This window comes from Merops nubicus, unplaced genomic scaffold (genome assembly GCF_000691845.1).
Source record: "Merops nubicus isolate BGI_N331 unplaced genomic scaffold, ASM69184v1 scaffold26844, whole genome shotgun sequence".
Taxonomy (NCBI): Eukaryota; Metazoa; Chordata; class Aves; order Coraciiformes; family Meropidae; genus Merops; species Merops nubicus.
In genome coordinates this window covers 48938-68110 of record NW_008604060.1, presented here as the reverse complement: position 1 = coordinate 68110, position 19173 = coordinate 48938, and the positions used below count along the sequence as shown (strand labels likewise).

The following is a 19173-nucleotide window of genomic DNA, read 5'->3' as shown; positions in this document are numbered from 1 at the left end:
ACCCTCATCCAGGTTGTTGATGAAGATCTGATTCTTTTCTTTAAAATTTAATCATAGAATCATAGATTCCTTTAGGTTGGAAGAGACCTTTAAGATCATCAAGTCCAACCATTAAGCCAACACTACTATGTCCTCTGCTAAAACAGAATCAGATCTGTCAGGGTTGGAAGGGACCACAAGGATCACCCAGTTCCAACCCCTCTGCCATGAGCAGGGACATCTCCCACTAGGTCAGGCTGCCTAGAGCCTCATCCAGCCTGGCCTTAAAGACTGCCAGGGATGGGGCCTCAGCCACCTCCCTGTGCAACCCATTCCAGGGTCTCACCACTCTCATGGTGAAGAACTTCTTCCTCACATCCAGCCTGAATCTGTCCACTTCCAGCTTTGCCTCGTTCTCCCAAGTCCTGTTGTTACCCGATAGCCTAAAAAGTCCCTCCCCAGCTTTCTTGTAGGCCCCCCTAAGATACTGGAAGGCCACAATAAGGTCACCTTGGAGCCTTCTCTTCTCCAGACTGAACAGCCCCAACTCTCTGTCTGTCCTCGTAGGAGAGCTGCTCCAGCCCTCAGATCATTCTGGTGGCCCTTGTCTGGACACGCTCCAGCAGGTCCACATCCCTCTTGTCATGGGGGCTCCAGAAATGGTGACAGCTGAGTGGATCTACCCAGTTCCTTGTCTGTGACTTCAAGCACATTTTAGCAGTCTCTTAGTTATGTCCTTTCCATTGAAGGAAGCTACAGTGAGGCCCTCTGCGTGTGGTGCTGTGTCCCAGTGAAGGCTGGTGGGGGTGTGTGTTCTCCTGAGTTTCATTTTGTTGGTGGCTGGGTGGAATGCTCTTGGCTCAGTGAGCACTACCAGCTGCTCTGGTGGATGCTCCAGTCCATGGCTCTTTCAATGGCAGTATAGTGATAGGTGATGATACAGCAGGACAGGTTGTCTGGTTTTGTTGAACAGAATTAGTTACTGTAAGGTCTGTGCCCTGGTTGTATCTAATGTAATGAGAGCTCATGCTCAGAACAGGGTTTTGGTAGGGACGACTAGTGCTTTGTTTGGCATGGGAATTTGAGTGCTTGGAGAGGAGCAGGAATTTCTGTGTGGCTTTTGGTAGGGATGTGTATGTGTGTGCTGTAGGAGCAGGCTGTACCAGAGAGCACTGCTGTCTTCTGTTACAGGTTGTAGTTCCAAAGTACTCAACAGAGTGAGTTTTTTTTTTTTCCCCTCCTGTTTTTAAAGGAACAAGGCCACATCTCTTGCGGAGACAATCCTCCTCGCTGCCTCCCAGAAAAGCAAAATCTGAGAGCAGCCAGCTCCTAAGAGCTTCTGTTTCATTAAGTACTGGTGAAGCTTGTTTATTCTATCCTGGCAGCTGCCAAATAGGGGAAAAATGTTTTTATTAAGTTAAATATTAATCTACTCCTCCTACTATTGCAGCTGTTATTTCATGAAAGCTCTCTGGCTCTGACCACTATAAAACAAGATGAACTGGTGCATCTTGCCTTCAGCATCTTCTGGTTTTAAGTGGTCTCACTTCAGATTAACTACCTGGCAGGAAATAAGACAATTTGGTTACCTAGCTGTTGTCCCTTCAGACAGTAGCATTTTGTAAGAAGGCATCATCTATTAATATATTTTGCTAGCCTACAAGTTTTGCTTCTAGAGAGGGCTTCTTAGCTTAGTTTTTTGGGGGTGATCTACTGTATAAAATCAATCCAAGCATGCTTGGAAATTGAAAAGTATGTCATGGAAGAGGATTGTCTGCCTTGAAACAGAGCTATGGGAAGAGGCAAACATCTCTGTGGCAGCTTAGAGCTAACAGATCCTGCTTCAGTTATCTGCCTTTTCTTTCTTTTCTTAGATTGTGTGCCTCTTCCTTTTTACCAAAAACAATGCTGCTCCAACTTGCTGTAGCATAGTAGTTAAGCACTGAAACATAAACACTTGCTAACAAATCAGCTCAGGTGTCACAAATACCTTTTTGAAGAAGCACTGTTTCTGTGCACAAATTCCAGGCTTTTTCTTTCCCTCCTTGAAAATGGATTTCTTGGTTTTGTTACTTTTCAGCCTTAAAGATTAGAAAGCATGTAACAGTTTGGAATTCTGAAGGTGATCTGGGAAACATACATGTTTCTGAAGTAGCTGACCAGTAAGACTAGGTGAAATTATGTGTACTTCTCATGTGGGAAGACTTGGACCTTGAATCTGGAGGCAAACTTGGAAAATCTCAGGCAAAAGGACAGTCAGACAAATGTTGCTAGTAGACTTTTGCATAAAAATCAAAACACAGTTTGTGTTCCTGTGCTGAAGATGGTGGTTATCTGAGAGCATTCTTGAAGGGCTTACGGTTCAGGAACTCAAGGGATAGCTTTCAGCTGTGCTTTGGCACTAGGCTTAAATATCAGGAAAACCATTTGGTGTCTGAAGAGTTGGCATTATGGAACTGAATTCTCAGTTCTCAGACTCAGGTCACACAAATCACTGTCTTCTGAAGTGTAAGAGGTAGTAGGATTTTTAGATACCCAAAGTACTCACTGAAATACGGTGAGCAAGTGTTGCCTTTTTCTTTCCTTGAGGGAATTTCCTTTGCCTGCTTTTTTTCTAGTCGTAACACTTAAGGCTGCCATGCAAATGTCAGGATCCGCTCTGCATATAAACAGTAAGAGAATTTGCTCTGCAACTGGAAGCCATCCAGAGCTCAGTGTAGCACTTCCTGCAGAAATAAGTAACTTTGAACATGTCATCATTAGGTTTCTTCTACATGCATCTAGTTTTAAAAGCTCAACCTGGGGTGTGGGAGATCAGGCCTTTGGAAGTTCCTGTTGTGAGACTAAGTAGTACATCCAACAGTACTGCAGGCAAGAAGATACAGGAATGGATTACATGTGCTAGTCTTCAGGCAAGATTAAAGGGGTGTGAAAATATCTTGGTATTTTACAGTCTGTCTGTTGAAGATGAATTGTAGTCTTGTTCTGGACAATTTATGATTAGGAGGGTTAAGTAATGTTTCTCTTTCTAGCAAAGAAACTTAGCAGGTGGAGCAAGCAGTATTTGACCAGGATGGCCTATGCTTTGTCCATGGCTGATTACTTTCTCTTTTTTGCACTGTATCAGGGTATTTTTCAAAAAATGGTAAAGGGAGGGATTGCTCATCAATGGTTTTTCATGCACCCTTAGAAGTCAATTTTATGGGAAAGCCCCTGGGGAGACCTTATACCAGTATTTAAAGGGGACTTACAAGGAAGATGGGGACAATCTTTTCTGCAGGGTCTGTTGCAACAGGACAAGGGGTAGTGGTTTTAAGCTAAAAGATGGGAGATTTAGACTAGATAGAAATTTTTTACACTGAGCATGGTGACACACTGGCCCTGGTTGCCCAGTGAGATGGTCGATGCCACATCCCTGGAAATGTTTCAGGTCAGGTTGGACAGGGCTCTGAGCAACCTGCTGTAATTGTAGATATATCTGCTCACTGCAGGGAGGTTGGACTAGATGACTTAGAATGATTTGGATTGGAAGGGACTTTTCAATGATTCTATGTCTCTCGTAAGCCAGATGCTTCATAAGTTGCCTTTGTCTAATAATATGAGAGAAGAAAAACATGAGTAGACTAAAAATGGTGCAACTGTGTCACAACTGGCTGCAATAGAGAAGATAACCTCTCTAAAGATACCTGAAGAAAAGTGAGCATAGGAGATTCAACTGGGATATCTGATCCCCTGAATGCTTGAACTTCAGTCTAGCTGCCTCCCAGTTTTGGCTCTCTAACTCTTTAGTCTTAATACTTAAGTGTTGCCCTGTTCTGTTGCTTTAGTGAAAATATTCTGTGCCTTCTGTAATTTCTGTGGTATGTGAAAGGTTCTGTCCAAGGAGTGGCAGCAGTGGGAGGGTACATTTGATCCTTCTTCCTGCAGTCACATCATTGAGATCACTCCTGTGTTGATGTATGAAAACATCAATGGCAGTTGCTTAGCCACAACCACAAAAAGGTTCTCCATTTTTTCTCTATAACACTAGATGGGCTAAAGTAAATCGTCGTGTACTTGTTTTATATGCTAAGGGTGTAACTGGTTAAAATTGAGAAGTGTTTTTTGGGACTCATGTACTAAGCTTAGCTTGACCTCCTTGGCACCATAAAATGTGAAATCCCAGTCACTCCAGGCATATATATGAAGATTAGTGTGTTTAAGTTGCTGCTCTGTGTCGCATATTATTCAAAATGCCCTGGTCTGAGGGGTGTGAGGAGGCCAGGATAAGCTGCTGATCTTGTCTGGGTTGGCTCTGGCTGTTGGCAAATGGTACAGGAATGTTTTCTTGATGCCTTGGTCTGTCCAGCTCTGGTGTAAAACTAATGTAAATGTTTAATTAAAATGTAGCCATATTTTAGCACAATGTATCCAGTGAGTTAAACAACTTTCTACTCTGTTTTTACTCTATCAGCAATTGAAGCCAGCTTTCATGAAGGAGGTGGACAGTCACTTCACAGAGTTTGTCAACAGTTTGGTGGCAAAATCAGCACTGCTGGATTCCTCATCTTCAACCTCCCTCTTCCCAGCTTCCTGCTCAGAGAAGGAACTGCACAAAGCTAAGTCAGTTGGTTTTAAGATGTTCCTATAGCAATGTTAGGTTTCATGGAAGTCTTATTTCCTTTTTTTGTCTCAAATGTTCTCTTTTTTGTTTGCAGGACCTCGAGGGCCCCTCCAGAACATGGAAAGATTTTTACTGCCAGAAGGTCCCTCTTGGAGTGAGTAACGTCACTAGACATTTTCCCATTAAATTGACTGAAAACACACTTGGTAGCAAACTAGCTGTTGAGGTGCTCTCCCCGCCACCAGCCACGGCCCTGTGTTCAAACTCCTGTTTAAGCTTCTCTGTTTCTTTCTAAAACATCTTTACTACAGCTCCCAGGCTTCCCGAAATGTAAACTTTAATTACAGTCCTCTCGGTATCACTGAGACAATGGCTAATTATTCTTTGTCCGAGGATAAACCGAGGAAGTGCCTGTGTAGCCTGGCACCCAAATTATACCTTAACCTCAGCCTTTTGAATTGGGGTGGCAGTGGTGTCATCTCAGCTACCTGTGACAGGCTTTGAAAGCTGATGTGGTGGCGGCGTGCGGCGCTACACGATGGCCTGACAGCATTTTGCTCTCTCCCCTAGTGAGCTGTTTGAAGTGAGTCACATCAGGACGATCTACCACATGTTCATTGCTCTTCTCATTGTCTTCATCCTCAGCACACTTTTAGTGGACTTCATTGATGAAGGAAGGTAAGAATGCTTTGGAAAGACAGGGGATGGGGTGCAAAACGCTCACTTTAAGAGTGCTGGCAGTGCATGAAACTGAAGAATGGTGTAGAAAGAAGGATGAATCCATTCTTGGGATGTTGTTGGAAGAGAGGGTTTCAACTTAACATACTCTAAAAGTACGCTGGAATTCCCGTTGAGAGGATGTGGTAATTTTGAATTGTACAGCTAGACATTAAGAAAATCCTGCAGATTGATGTAGTCCATGAGAATTAGGGCCAGCAGGGTTTGGTCTAACATGCTTGTGTCATCACAAGGCTCTCAAAAAGGAATGGTCATCATTGAATGTGGACTGTATAGCTGAATATCTTTAATGAGACTGTGGCTTTCAGCTTCTTGCATTGACAGTGTTTAGAAACTCTTGAAACACTTCAGCAGTCCTTCCTCTGTTTAAAAATGAGAGTTCTGGAACACTGTACTTGGGCTTAAATAAAAATAGCTTTTTGTTTTTCCTGTGGAAAAATCTCAAGGATATTGGCAAAGCTTCTCTTAAGATTGTTCTTTTGCAGATAGCCAGTTCTGAACAAGATTGTGAAAGGCCTTGGTTTTCTTACACTTGCTCTTGCTTTAAATAGTATTTTTTTGGCAAGCTGTATGCCATGTACACAAGTAGGATTACATGTTTATCTGGCTTGTTATCTGATCTTCAGTGTACAAAACCACAGTTGTATCTTGATTATAGTAATTGTTTAGATGTAAGAAAAGGCTCATGCACTACTGAGTATTGTTTAGCTGATCCTAACTTAGTAGTGTGTAGAAATTGAGGGAGAATAGGTATTTACCTCTAAAATAAACTGGATTCTCTGATTACATTGGAAAAAAAATTAATTTAAAAAAAGCACTGCTGTGTTCTCAGCTAGATTTGATAGCTTACATCCCATTTGCAGCTGAGTCTCTGTATTAAAACCTAAATTGTGTTGGTGTACTCTGTACTATCTTCTTTGACCTTGGTTTAGAAGAGCCGCTTATGCGTAAGAGTAAGCTCTGGTGACTTTAATAGCCAGTGAGTTTGAACATCCTTTTATTTAAGTCCTTATGTTTTAAGCTTGATTAATGAACTAAAGTACCTGGTGTATACCAGTTGGACATATTTGTACTGACCATCTGATGACCCTAAGCCTTTTGGGTGACCTCTAAACTGAATCAATGTGGAATGTCTACAGACTTCAAAAGAGAATTAAATTAGGTTTGAGTGCTAAATGATAGAATATCTCATGCCTATAGAGGTTTGGAAAAAGCCTCTTTATGTGCTTAAACTCTTGGGAAGAATTGATTCTTGGTGTAATGTTAATGATGTCCTGAGAATGTTCCCCGAAATAGTGGATTGTTTGGTCACGAGCTTGTTCTTAGCAGGGATGAGCTTGAGCGTACTCTTAAAGCACATGCTGATCTTAAAGATGCACTTAAGCCCTGTGGGATTTGAAGGTAAGCTGTGCCTGACAACACTGATGGAATGAGTCTTTCATCTATGATTTTCTGGTGTGCTTATGAGTGGTCGCTTCAGTCTGCCACAGGCAGCTCTCTCTTTCTGAGTGGCACATGGCCACTGTTGCCAGTATCTAGACTTGTCAAACCATTACGATCTGGCAACTTTGCATTTGTAGCTGCACAAGGGACTGGAAGTGTTTCTATGAGGTGACAGGCACTGAATATTGTCTCTTTCTTCTGTCTTCTAGGCTGGTCCTAGGATTTGATCTCTTGGTCTTTGTTTTTGGGAAGTTCCCAGTCGTCTTCTGTACTTGGCTGTGCATGTTCAGTGCCACGGTCATTGTTCCATACAACCTTTTTGTCTGGTGGGCACAAGGCTACTGCAGTTCCTCCCATCGTGTAATCCGCTCGCTCTTCTACGGGATGTTGTTCACACTCTTCCAGACAGCTGGGCTTGGATTTGGACCCACCTACATCGCTGTGTCCTACGCCCTGCCGCCGGCTTCCCGCTTCATTGTTATACTGGAACAGGTAGGGCCCTACACAGTATCTTTGGATAGATTGAATCTTGTTTTTAAAGTGGAAAAGGTCCTTTTTCCTAAGGAGGCAAGTGCTGCTTTTATTCATTAAATTAAGTCAGGGCTGTAAATGGAGTTTGTTTGACTTGAAGACAGGCTTACAGGCAGGAAGTCTAATGAGATAAAGTAGATAGTAAACTTCATTTTGACCTGGAACCCACTTGGTTTTTTACCCTGTGTTTAAGATTGTGGGTTTTTTTTGTTTTTTTTTCCTAAATGTACTTCATGGATGAAATTCTATTTATTTCTAGTTGTCTTGTGGGTGCTAAATATTTAAAACCAATTTTAATAACCTGTCGTGCCATAGTTCAGAAGGAAGCTGCAACATTCCTCTTAAAAAAAAAAAAAGGGGGCAAGTACATAGTCAACAAGTGGTTCCTGTTTCCTTTGCTGTTCCCCGAGAAACAACTCTCTTGATGTTATAATGAGAACTTCATTGAGGAATTTTCTTTTTTGGGGAAGAGTGCAAGAGTGTGGAGGGCTGGAAAGGCCGTGAGGTTAAGACAAGGATGGTCAGAGATGGGAGGGTAGGCTTGAAAGATTTAACTGTGGACTACCCCTCCTTTTTGTCCTTCACTGTTGAAACAGAATTCCAGCTCAGCACCTATGTACTATTTATGTGGGGCACCAACATATTCCAGGGTAGTGTAGTTGTTGTAGAACACATATAACTTCAGGGACTTGGTTTTAAGACTGGAAACATACTGGCCTATTGAAATGGATAGAGGTTTTCTTTTTTCCTTGAGTTTTAATGTTGGAAGCATTAGTGATGTGCTGGTGTTGCTCAGAGCCCTTGTGTACACTGTGGTGCTTGAGGTGTAAGTGAAATGTGTTTGGACTCTCCTGAGCTGTGATTTTTACTGCATGTTTCACCTTGCAGTGTTTTAAATTCATGTCAGTTTAACAGGCTTGGGGGCAGAGGAAGTAGCTGTTTCCTTCTGAAAGGGGTAAACTGGAGAGAAACCAAAATGTTGAAGGTGTTGCTTTAAAATGCTTGACCCAGTCTTTATTGGGAAATTGGGAAAGTGAGAGCATTAAAACTGATATTCTCTTGGTGTTACAGGTTCGTCTTGTTATGAAGGCTCATTCATTCATCCGGGAGAATGTGCCCAGAGTCCTGTCCTCTGTAAAGGACAAGTCCAGTGAGTAACTTGCCCTATGTTTTTTGACAGCAATGCATACCCAGCCCTTGTTTTCCCTCCATTGCTTTGAGCTGCCCTCAAGAATTGGAGAGGAAAGACTTGAGTAGGTGGCTTTGGATAGGCAGTTGATGATGCTCTAGGCTGACTTTCTGCATCATAATTTCAGCCTGAACCTCTTCATTTGGTAATAGGCAATGAGCTAAGCTGTTCAGGTTGAAGTCATCTCTGTCTGAAGTCTTCAACAGGACATGTCCTTCCTGCTTTTAGGAGAAAAAGGTGTGTAGAGGCTGCCTGCACATCCCCAGTTCAGTGCTGTAGTTGAAACAACAGCAATTATAGAAGCACAGAAGCTCTTTCAGCAAGACATGCCAGAGCTGAACATGAGCCCATATGTTGATACAGGCCTTACAGGTTCATCTTCCCTAGGAGGAGGTGAAATGTGATACCAAGGTGTTAGCACTGCACTACCTGTTAGTTGTGCTTGCTTCTTAACTATACTTCATGGTGGGGTAATTCCTCTATTAGGGCTACTTTGATTGAAAGGGTGGGATTTGCAGGGAATAACTTCCAGGCTGAGGATTTTTGCATTGGTAAGGTTTTGATGTTGTAAAAGGGTACTGGGGAAACCAAACTGTCAGTAAGCAAAAAGATTGCAGTGTCTTTTTTTACATTTTATTTCCCCCCCTTCTAGGCACAGTACCTGTTCCCACAATTTCTCAATACCTGTACTTCCTCTTTGCTCCCACCCTCATCTACAGAGACAACTATCCCAGGTAACATGAGCAACACCAACAGAACATGAAAATAGCCTAAAAAGCGAAGCAAACATTGTGTCCCTGGATGCAATCTGTTCACTTTTTGAGTTGGAGCCTTCATAAAGCTGTCAGTAACCTGGCAAGTGCAGGACTGGGTTGTGAAAACTCGCTCTAACACTGGTAGTATTTAGAGTTTACAGTCCTGGTTTTATTTCTTTGGGAAGTGCACTTACGTGAAACAAGTTAAGAACTTGCTACTGGAAGGCTAGTGATACACAGTTCCTGCAGGAGGCTTGTCAGTTGTTTCATGGGGTGCTTGTAAGCAGCCGTGTCTCTTGAGTTTGAGGAGGTAGGCTGAAGTCTCTAAAACCAGGAACTCCTAAACTTTTCTGTACTTTGCTGGGCTGCACTTTGCCAGTGTCAGCTCAGCAATCCTTTATGTGACTATTGGGCAGATCACCACCTCCTACATAATTGCATAATACTGCCCTCCAAGTACTTTTGCATTTATGGAATTGCCATAGTTGTCCTGTAGTTGAAAGTGAGGGACCAGCAGTTTGGGCTGACTTCTCTTGGATGTCAGAAGTTCAAGAAATCTGGAACTCAAAAAAAATGGTTTTTTTTCAGAGTATATATCAGCAAAATCAATAATTAAAGGGACAGGTTTGCTGCTTTGACATATCTAAATATATGATATGATATGTTCTTTTCCTAGGAATCCCACGATAAGATGGGGCTATGTAGCTACCAAATTTGCACAGGTGAGTAGTGCAGCTTTCTGAAGAACACACCTTCAGAGATAATCTAAACTGTGTTGTTGAACAGTTCTCCCTTTTGGCATTAAGTCACCGTTTAATTGGTGTGGGCTTAACACAAAATAATAGCTTTTTAGTGATTTTTAAAAAAGGAAATGGTGATCTTGTTGCACTAATGTTTGTGTCAAAGAAAAAAAAAAACTTTGCTTCAACTAGCCTTTAGAGTCAATTCCATACAAACAAAAGCTGTGTGTGGAGCCACAGCCATGCTCTGTCCCTCTTCACACTGAGGTTGTATTGTAATGCACTGGCACAGCTACCTGTGTGCACATATTCTGACTGGTCTGGAAGCAGCGAAGCCTGGACTCCAAATCTTGAGTGCCTCGTTGAGCTAACGTTGACCTCATCTTCACATTTCTGGACACCCCAAACCAGGACACATGAGCTGCATTAGCTGCTTGTGGATGTGTTTCCAAGTAATGGCTTTGTGTGATTGAAACTTGTATCGTAAGATGCGTTTGTGTTTTTAAACAAGACCATAAAAAAGAAAAATCGAAGCATGAAAAGGCCTTTGGCTCCATATTCCTTGACAGAAGAGGGTGACCAAGTGCACACCTCACAACAGTAGGAGTATTTAAACTATTTTGACCTCAATCTCTGGCTCATGAACCCACGTTCTAGAAAAGGGCTGAGGTGGTTTGGCCTGTAAACGTTTCCTTAGGGATAAAAGAAAAGTAAGCTTTCATGTTAAGAATAGTAAATATTTTTCAGTGATTTCTGCCCTTGTCTTGGACCTACATCAGAGGGTACTTCACCACTTACTTTGCAGGAGCACAAATCTTTTGTCATAACTTCGGAGTTGATAGGACCATGAGCAACTTCCAGCAGCTGTAATAGAAAAGACAAGTAGATTTTGCTCCTGTCAACGTGCTACAGATGGCTGTGGCTTATTTTCTGCTTGGACCCATAAGGAAGTTTATTAGCAGCACAATAATTTTGACTTGTGGTGGCAGCTGCCATTCCTCTCCTAGAGCTGTCAAGTGGTGATGTGTTAATGGTGTTTCTTTTATGGAGTCAGACTGTTTCTGGTTTTTGTTCCAGGTGCTTGGTTCACTTTTCTATGCCTACTATATCTTTGTGAGACTCTGCATTCCTCAGTTTCGCAACAGTAGTCAAGAACCCTTCAATCTGCGAGGGCTGGTCCTCTGCATCTTCAACTCCATTCTGCCAGGTGAGCCCTGGTGAGCGTTATTGAGATGGAAGGGGCAGAAGGGAGGGGGAAGTGCTTCATAACGAGATGCCTTCATGACAGGCCAAGATCAGCAAAGGAAGTCTTGTGGGCAGGCGACAGCATTCAGTGTTAAACTTTAGCATCAGCGACACAAAAAAGCTTTGGGTGCAATTGAACTGGCTTCAAAGTCAAATTCTGGGCTCTGTGGCAGCCTTGCTGTTCCCTTCTGGGCAACACGGTAGGCATGGCCTGGTGTGGTGAGAAACTGAAATGCTGTTACTTTTCTATAGGTAAAACAGAGCTCGTCTCTGTCAGTGCCTATAAGAACAGTTTTGACTGCTGCATGTTCCTGTTGGTAGCTGAGAGGAAACGCTACGATATCTCCCTGACTCTGCCTTGTTTCCAGGTGTGCTGATCCTCTTCCTGGTCTTCTTTGCCTTCCTCCACTGCTGGCTTAACGCATTCGCTGAGATGCTCCGCTTTGCAGATAGGATGTTCTACAAGGTAAGGAGCAGGAGCTATAAATTATGAAGCAAGCTTTGTAAAGTTTATAAAATTCACTTTACTTTCCTCCTCTTTCCTTTTCATTAGGAAAGATTGTTTTACCAAATAAAGCTTTAAGTTTGGGCTGTGCTGTAGAACAGATCTGATTTCTGCTTGGTGGCCTGAATTGTTTTAAAGGTAGTGTACTCTGTATGTGGACAGAACCAGCCACCAGGCCTACCCAATAGCTCTGTTAGCACTATTTTTGTTATTCTTTCATCTCAGTCACTGCAGTTTGGGTTAAAATCAAGTTTTGATATACAGAATAGAATGTTAAAAGTCCAATAAAATGTGTTATTTTGCAGTGCAACTTACTCCATTGGCTTGGTATTATTCTGATGAATAACTTTTCAACTTGGTATCTGGAAGACCTGTAGAATGCTTAGGTTTTTTTTCAACTGTGCTTTCAGGACTGGTGGAACTCCACTTCCTATGCAAACTACTACAGAACCTGGAACGTGGTAGTACATGACTGGCTCTATTACTATGCCTACAGGGACTTCCTTTGGGTGAGTAACAAGCAGATGTATTCTTTTTGTTTAGTAAGCATTTAAAAACCAAGCAAGATGGTACATTTGTCAAGATGCAGCATCACTGTCCATTGAGAGGCACAAAAATGCCTTGCCTCAGCTGTTGTGGACAGCCACAGTGCTTTTAGAGATCCGTTGCTCATTCTTAAGTCCTGAATGTGCTCAAAATGTGGGACTGAGACGTAGGAGTGTAAGGATTGACTCATCAGTCTGAACTCATGCTGCACTATTTTGATGAGCTATGGTAGATATTTGTGAGCAGGCTCAACCTGAGTACTTCTGCAGGAGATGAGCAATATGCCTGAACAGCACCTAAAAGCCAAGGTTCTCTGTGAAGCACTTAGTGTCTCACTTACATCCCTTGGCTGGGGCAGGCACTTCTTAGCTCAGATGGAAAAAAAACAACCCAGTGTTGAAACCACGGAAGTAAAAGCACAGCAAACACTTTGTATTCTTCTCTCTTCCAGTTTTTTGGTAAGAAGTTCAAGGCAGCAGCTATGCTGTCTGTCTTCACAGTATCAGCTGCTGTGCACGAGTATGTTCTGAGCATCTGCTTCGGCTATTGCTACCCAGTTCTCTTTTGCCTGTTTATGTGCTTTGGAAGTAAGTTCCCAGGAGCGAGTATGTGAGTGGGTTGTGGGGTTTGTGGATTTTACTTTTTTAAACAAGCACGCTTTGCCCTTCTGATAATGATGCCAGTTATTTCTTAGGCACTAACACACAGAACTGTTTCTTGTCCAAGAGTTGCTATTGTGGGCCCAAACTTGTGGATGGATTTGTGCAACGAAGCAGCTCAGTAGATATTTGTATTTATACACCCATGCAGTGGGTTTGCAAGCTTGGGACTTAGATGAGCAAAGTGCTGCAACGGAGGAGAGCTCTATAACAACAGCGCTGCTGTTGATGTGATGCTGTAGATGTTGTAACAGCACTACTTCCTCTTCACCAAGCCTTAGCTGAATTGCTGTACGTTAGCAGGCTGGAAGTCTTCGTCTTTAAATTCATAATTTTAGACAAGTGTTACTTTGCTACTGCAGTGAGGAAGAGAGCCCATTTAGAAGTTGGAGCTCTTGCATTTAATTCTGGGTTTTGAGTTAGAGGGCTGTAATAAACTCTCGATGATCTCTGCCAGATTGTCTTGGTCACCATTGTAACACTAACAATATTGACCCCGAGGCACATAGCTGGGCCAGCTTGTTGACAAACTTACTGGAAGTCAGTGTCAGAATCAATTCATAGTCATTTGCTCTACTGCCAAGCATAGTCAGGTCTTTTTGCACTATACTGGCCCCACGGAGCAGGATTTTTGCTCCAGAGATGAAGTGAAGGGAGGGAAGGATCCAGTGAAATACCACCTGCCCTGGAGGGATTTAAAAGATGTATAGGTGTGGTGCTGAGGGACATGGTTTATTTATGGACTTGTCAGTGCTGGGTTAATGGTTGCATGTGATGATCTTAGAATTGTTTAGGTTGGAAAAGACTTTTATGGTTGATCTTTGAGTCTTTAATCCTGATTTTGTTTCTGAACGATGCCTCTCGTTTCACCTCTTTCCAGTGGTCTTCAACTTCATCCTTAATGACCGTCGGAAAGGGCCTGTCTGGAACGTGATCATGTGGACTTCCCTCTTCCTGGGCCAAGGTGTCATCATTTGCCTATACAGCCAGGAGTGGTATGCCCGCCAGTACTGCCCCATGGAAAATGTGAGTGCCTAGTTGCTCCTGTGGGACAGCTCTCCATGCGGGTGGCTTGTCCCTTCTTGCTGTGGGGACGGGGCAGAAGTTGAATGGCATGAGCCGTTCTGGCAGTGTGCTGTGTCAGCTCATTAGGAGTTAATTCGTCTAGAAACTGTAGAGAATCTAGGAAAGCTTTTCCTAACGAAAGTGCTTTCAGTGGTCCTCTTTCTGTGCTGATAGTATTTCACTACTTGAAACTGAGGGTGTTCTCCCACATTTCTGAGGAGATAAGCCACCACTTGAGAGTACATGATGCCATTCAGGCTGAGTGAATGCAGCTGTAGCGCATGGCCAGTGAGGTCAGGAGAAACTTTCTAGGGGCCCACAAAAACTGAGTCTATTGTGCTTCTTCCAGGCTAGAGTGGGTGGCGGTGAGAACTGGGGTCTGTAAACGGTCAGTTTGGGTTTTTGTGGGTGTTCTTTTCTTGGAGTTACGACTCATTTTCTTGTGTACCGGCTTCTGTTCCATGTAAAAGTTCTTGCTGTCCTAGCTGATTTTCAGTTTTAACAAAAGGTGTCCTCAGGAAAACTCTTTAAGTTTGATTCTCCACAGTTAAGAGCTTGCTGTCATAAGTGACTGGCTTCTTGACACAATATGCTACTAGACACAGCATTTACCTCATGTAATAGAACTGGGGGTAGGGTGGGTAGCAGGCAAACAGCTTGTCACTGTAGTGAAGAATAGGATTGCAGAATGTGGAAAATGCAGTTTGATGTTTCCTGTTAGGGAAGTTTGGCTTCAGTGAACCACAGCACAGCTGGTACTGTAGGCCTGTGACTAACTTGCTGCCTCTCCATGTTTTGCAGCCCACGTTCCTGGACTACTTAAAACCACGCTCATGGTCATGTCACGTGAAGATGTAGAAATGGTATGCTCTGGCTGTGTCATCACAGAAAATCAGAGTTGTCCTACAAGTATTTGGACCAACAATGTAACTCTCTATGGACGTTTTCTAAGGGAAGTTGTGCCTCCTGATTACTGGGGAGAAACTGCAATTTTTTTTTTTTTTTTTTTAAAATGACTGAGGCAAACCAGTTGAACTGGATTGCCACAGGCTTCATAGCCAGCATCTACTATGTGCTGTCCCACTTTGAGCCATTTCTATGCCAGTAAAGCATTGAGCTGAAGGTGGAGTCTGCTGGAATCCTACTCATCCAGGGGTCACACCCAAGTTGCTGCTCTTCTGGACAATAGGTAGTCTGATCAGGTTGGATAGTAGCTCGTTGTTGGTGTCCGTCCATCTTCCTTAGCCATGCCTTTGCCATTTTTTAGTCCCTTTTTTGTAATGGGATGTCTACAAAACTTTCCTGTGATCCTGTCTGCTGCTATGATGTGGACAAGTGGCAGAGCAATAGGATATTTGCCTCCTTGCTCTGAAAATAGCCAAAGTACTCCTGGGTGGCTCTGAACAGCATTCTGTGTATGTTGGCTGCCTACAGACTTAAAATGGGCAGAGGAAGAGGGGATTGTCAGCTTACTTGAGGCTGTGTTGGAGAGTCGGGTCCAGAAGAAGGGCACAGTGTGTACAGTCTATGACATTTTACACTGCAAAACTTGTTTTCTCTGTATTTTTTAAGTTGCCTTTGCAACTTGAATAATAATTTTTTTTTTTTCCCTTCTCTTGCTCTAAATAATCGATTCTTTTAACATAATTAACTTGTGAAAGAGCTTTTGCTTTAATCTGACATGTGTATACAAGTTGTTAGGACTTCCTTTAATGAGAAAGATCCAAAATATGACCCAACTGTAAGAAAATGCAGTCGACCCTGCAGGTACAAAGCACGTTCTTATCTGAAATGGCTACTTCAGCGTGCCAGCACATCTTGGTGCCTCTCACCAGCATGCACTGCGGCAGCTCCTTATGCTGCCGGTGTGAAGCTGAGGGTTGACTCAGTGGCTGGAGTCAGCTGCTTTTTCATCTGCCTGTGTCTGCTCTCGTGTCAGTGGGGACTTCAGGTGAAGATCAGTTTCCCAGGTGTTGTCATCCTCTTTCTGAGGAGGTAGGACATGTTCAAACACACAGTGCAAGGCAGAAGTGTTATGTGAATTTGGTGTTTCCATATCTATTCCTTAGACACAGTCCCTTCAGCCCTTCTGTTCTGTCAGATGCTAAGCACAAAAGGGAACTTAGTCCCTGGGCACGTGTATCTCCAGTTTTACTGGAACTGCAGCTCGTGTTACTGGAGAGGGAGGGGTAACCTGGTGGAGGTACCTTAACTTTGGTCAGAGGGGTTTCTGAATTAGTCAAATGTTCTTTATTGGCACTTTTTGGTAACAGTTCTTCCTTTCTGACCTACAGCCAAGTATTGTACACCAACTGTTGGGACTGTTGATGAACTTCTCTCCCAATCCATTTAAGACTGTCGTTTGGGCTCCTATTTTTACTAGCCTGAGTCAAAAGTAATTCCATGAAAGCTCAGTGATACTGGAACTCTTCCAGGTTCTCAGTTTTCTGTAAGAAGGAATCCCACTCCTCAGAAGGGATGTTGTCAGGTCCAATTTGCCAAATACAGTGCTTGCATGTGTGGCTCTTCTCTGAAAGCATCTCCTGCTAGAACTTTTTTGTTGAAGCAGTTGGGTTAATTTCAGAGCAATGGGTTCATGTATATCCTCAAACTTGGCAGTATTAGTATATGAAACCCTGAGAATTAAATAGATTGCGTTCTTCTCATGCAGTTTGATGAATCCTAAATCTTTCACTGTACCTTTTGTGTGAGGAAGGGATGGAAGTGCTGGAGCAACTGACCTTCCTTTTTTTGCAGGAGGGGAAAAAAAAAAATTCACCCTTTGGCCAAACAACATTGTCACCTCCTTAGTGTAGGATGGAACTCTGTCCAGTACTACTTAGTTGTGGTGCTCAAAACACTCACGTACAGCCGTAACTGCACTCAAATAGGGTGTGCTGGATTAGGGACTTGATTTGTCATCTTGATGCCTGTGTTGGGTCTTGCTGCTGTCTCGGTGTTCTCAAAAGGAGATCAAATCCTGGCCCTTTGTGCCAAGTTTTGGTGTTTCCCTCACAGCTGGCACTGTTGTATCCCTAATAAAGAGTTTTGGCATTTACTGTGTCAGCATCCTTGGTGTTTGAAGCCTGAGGGCTTGCACATCTGGCAAGCAAAAGGCAACCAGAAAGGGATGCTCAGCTGTTGGAACTAGTCTTCGACAGGTTGAGGTTTTTAGTCTTGTAGATCAAGGCACCTGGCAACCGTGCTGTCAGGGCATTCATAATTGGGGTTACTTTTCATTTCATGGGGTTTTTTAATTGCTTTTGAATGTGGGCTTATTCTCATTTTTCTCAAGAGTACTGGAGGGGAAATATGAAGTTGTGTTGCACATTGCTTGCTTAATTAGAGTCAATTATACCATGTTACTTTGAGTTTTCTTGGGCTGCAAGCACCAGGGCTGGCAGTACGGTGTTCTGGTCAATAATGAGGATACTGAGGTTCACAACCTGCCCTTTACAAGTTCTTAATAATAGCATGTACTGTTTTCTGTGCTTCTTTCCAGCACATGAATTGTGCAGATTGCTTCCATGGTAACTCCCTCAGTCCTGAGCTTGGAAGCCTCCAGCTTTCAGATGGCAGCCAGTACAGCTGCAGCTCCTTGCTCAGTAACATCACAAAAATCAGTGTTAACATGGTGAGGTGTGTCCTGGTTTTCATGCAGATGACAGTTTGTTCTCAGGAAGAACCTGTGTGGAGTCTTCATGCCTAGAACGTCCTCTCTGTTTCGGGTGCTTAGCTTCCAGCCTTTGGAGGTGGAGCAGTCCTGCCTCTGAGCTGGGAGCTGTATGCCGTCCCCTGGCAGCCACCCGAGCACGGCGTGTGCCGCAGTGGGAGCGGGGACAAATCCTGGTGTTTCCCAAACGTGAAACGGCCTGGGCTGCGCGAGTCGGTCACGCCTGAGGGAGAGGTGAGCTGTTGGAGCTCCCACCTCCTGCGTGCAGACAGCTGGAGGGACGGTGTAGCAGCGTGAGCTCCGAGCAAGCCCACGCGCTCTGCGGCACCAGGGCTGGAGGCAGCTCCCGGTCTCCTCTCTTCTCCCTGTGCTTGTTGCCAGGGTGAGAAGCCATCGCTGCCCTTCACCTGTGGTGGCGGGGGGAGAGGAACACGGGCAGAAGGTGTCCCAGCAGCCACAGTCTCATGCAGCGTGCCCAGACCCTGGCACCAGCGGTTCCCTGTCTGCAAACTGTACTGTGTTCTGTCTTGCAGAAGAGCTGTTTATAATCTACTGTATTACAGCAGTTGAAATATATTTTGCTATTGGGGGAAAAAAAAAATGCCTTGTCCTGTTTCTTTCTCCTCTGAGGCTCCTGATTTGGGGTATGTTGGAGTGGTAGGAGGGCAAAGGGGAGGCTGGGGGCAGGGTAAGATATGTGGGGTTGCTTTCCTGGGGAGGTGGCTGCTGCGGGGAGATGTGGTCAGAGCCTTGTGGGCCTGGGGAGGAAGGGTGGGGAGGGGTTGGGCCTCTTCTAGAATGCTGAGAAGAGTCCTGTGTTTCCATGGTGATGGAGCCAGAGAGGAGCTGCCTGGCAGGTAAGGACTGGGGCTTGAAGGTACAGGGAGCGGGGACAGTGACTGTGGGGTGTCCTGAGGCCACCTGTGCTCCCCCCACGAAGCTCCAGGAAGTCCCAGCCCTCCTCTGTGGGGCTGCAATTTTCACCTTTCCCAAGGGTGGCAAGGAAGGGGGAGGGATGGAGACGCTCTTTGGTGGCAGACCCAAGCCTGGAGGCACCAGGTGGGACCTCTAGAGAGTGGGAAGGAAGTCTCCTTGGCTGGGTGTGTAGGAAGAAACTTATGCAAGCCCCTTGTCAGGTCCTAAAAAGCAGGAAATGGGAGAGCTACATACAAGCTGAGAAGGGTCCTTGGGGCTTATAAACTGTTGGCCACCACATCTCTGTGAGAGGAGAGGATGTCCTTGGAAGTGCCAGAGAGGTAGAGTTGATGGCTCTTGGAACTGATCACAGTTTCTAACCTCTCTTGATTTAATATGTATTAAATTGGAGCAACTGCCAAATGTATAGCATGCTGGTGATTTCTGCCTTTATTTTGGGTCTGAATAGAGTTTGTGTGCCAAGAACTTAGTGTGATACTTCCCAGCTGTGTATCACATGCTCCAAAGTCTTGTCCGTGTCCTTAAACTGTAACTGCTATAGAACAGTACCATTAATTTTCCCATCC

General features: G+C 44.0%; 2 protein-coding genes across 2 annotated transcripts in view; both read left to right on the top strand.

Moving 5' to 3' along the window:
• The first annotated feature begins 4435 nt into the window (after nucleotides 1-4435).
• On the top strand, nucleotides 4436-15180 carry SOAT1 (sterol O-acyltransferase 1). Its single transcript, XM_008938905.1, has 13 exons — nucleotides 4436-4581; nucleotides 4677-4736; nucleotides 5153-5260; nucleotides 6973-7255; nucleotides 8366-8444; nucleotides 9136-9217; nucleotides 9915-9960; nucleotides 11056-11185; nucleotides 11592-11689; nucleotides 12139-12237; nucleotides 12726-12861; nucleotides 13814-13959; nucleotides 14800-15180. The coding sequence occupies exons 1-13, from the start codon at nucleotides 4451-4453 to the stop codon at nucleotides 14854-14856; spliced, it is 1455 nt and encodes a 484-aa protein (XP_008937153.1). The 5' UTR covers nucleotides 4436-4450; the 3' UTR covers nucleotides 14857-15180.
• Nucleotides 15181-18500: 3320 nt separating this feature from the next.
• The window catches only part of AXDND1 (axonemal dynein light chain domain containing 1), a 20581-nt gene continuing 19908 nt past the window's right edge, over nucleotides 18501-19173 (top strand). Inside the window, exon 1 of the mRNA XM_008938906.1 lies at nucleotides 18501-18528. Within this exon, the coding sequence (XP_008937154.1) occupies nucleotides 18501-18528 (28 nt within the window). The remainder of the gene's footprint in view (nucleotides 18529-19173) is intronic.

Excerpts from the sequence above, each read along its gene's own strand:
- SOAT1 (XM_008938905.1), top strand. The coding sequence starts at position 4,451 with ATGAAGGAGGTGGACAGTCACTTCACAGAGTTTGTCAACAGTTTGGTG. Across the intron at positions 4,582-4,676 it reads AAGGAACTGCACAAAGCTAA|GACCTCGAGGGCCCCTCCAG; the intron begins GTCAGTTGGTTT and ends TTTTGTTTGCAG. Across the intron at positions 9,961-11,055 it reads TAGCTACCAAATTTGCACAG|GTGCTTGGTTCACTTTTCTA; the intron begins GTGAGTAGTGCA and ends TTTTTGTTCCAG.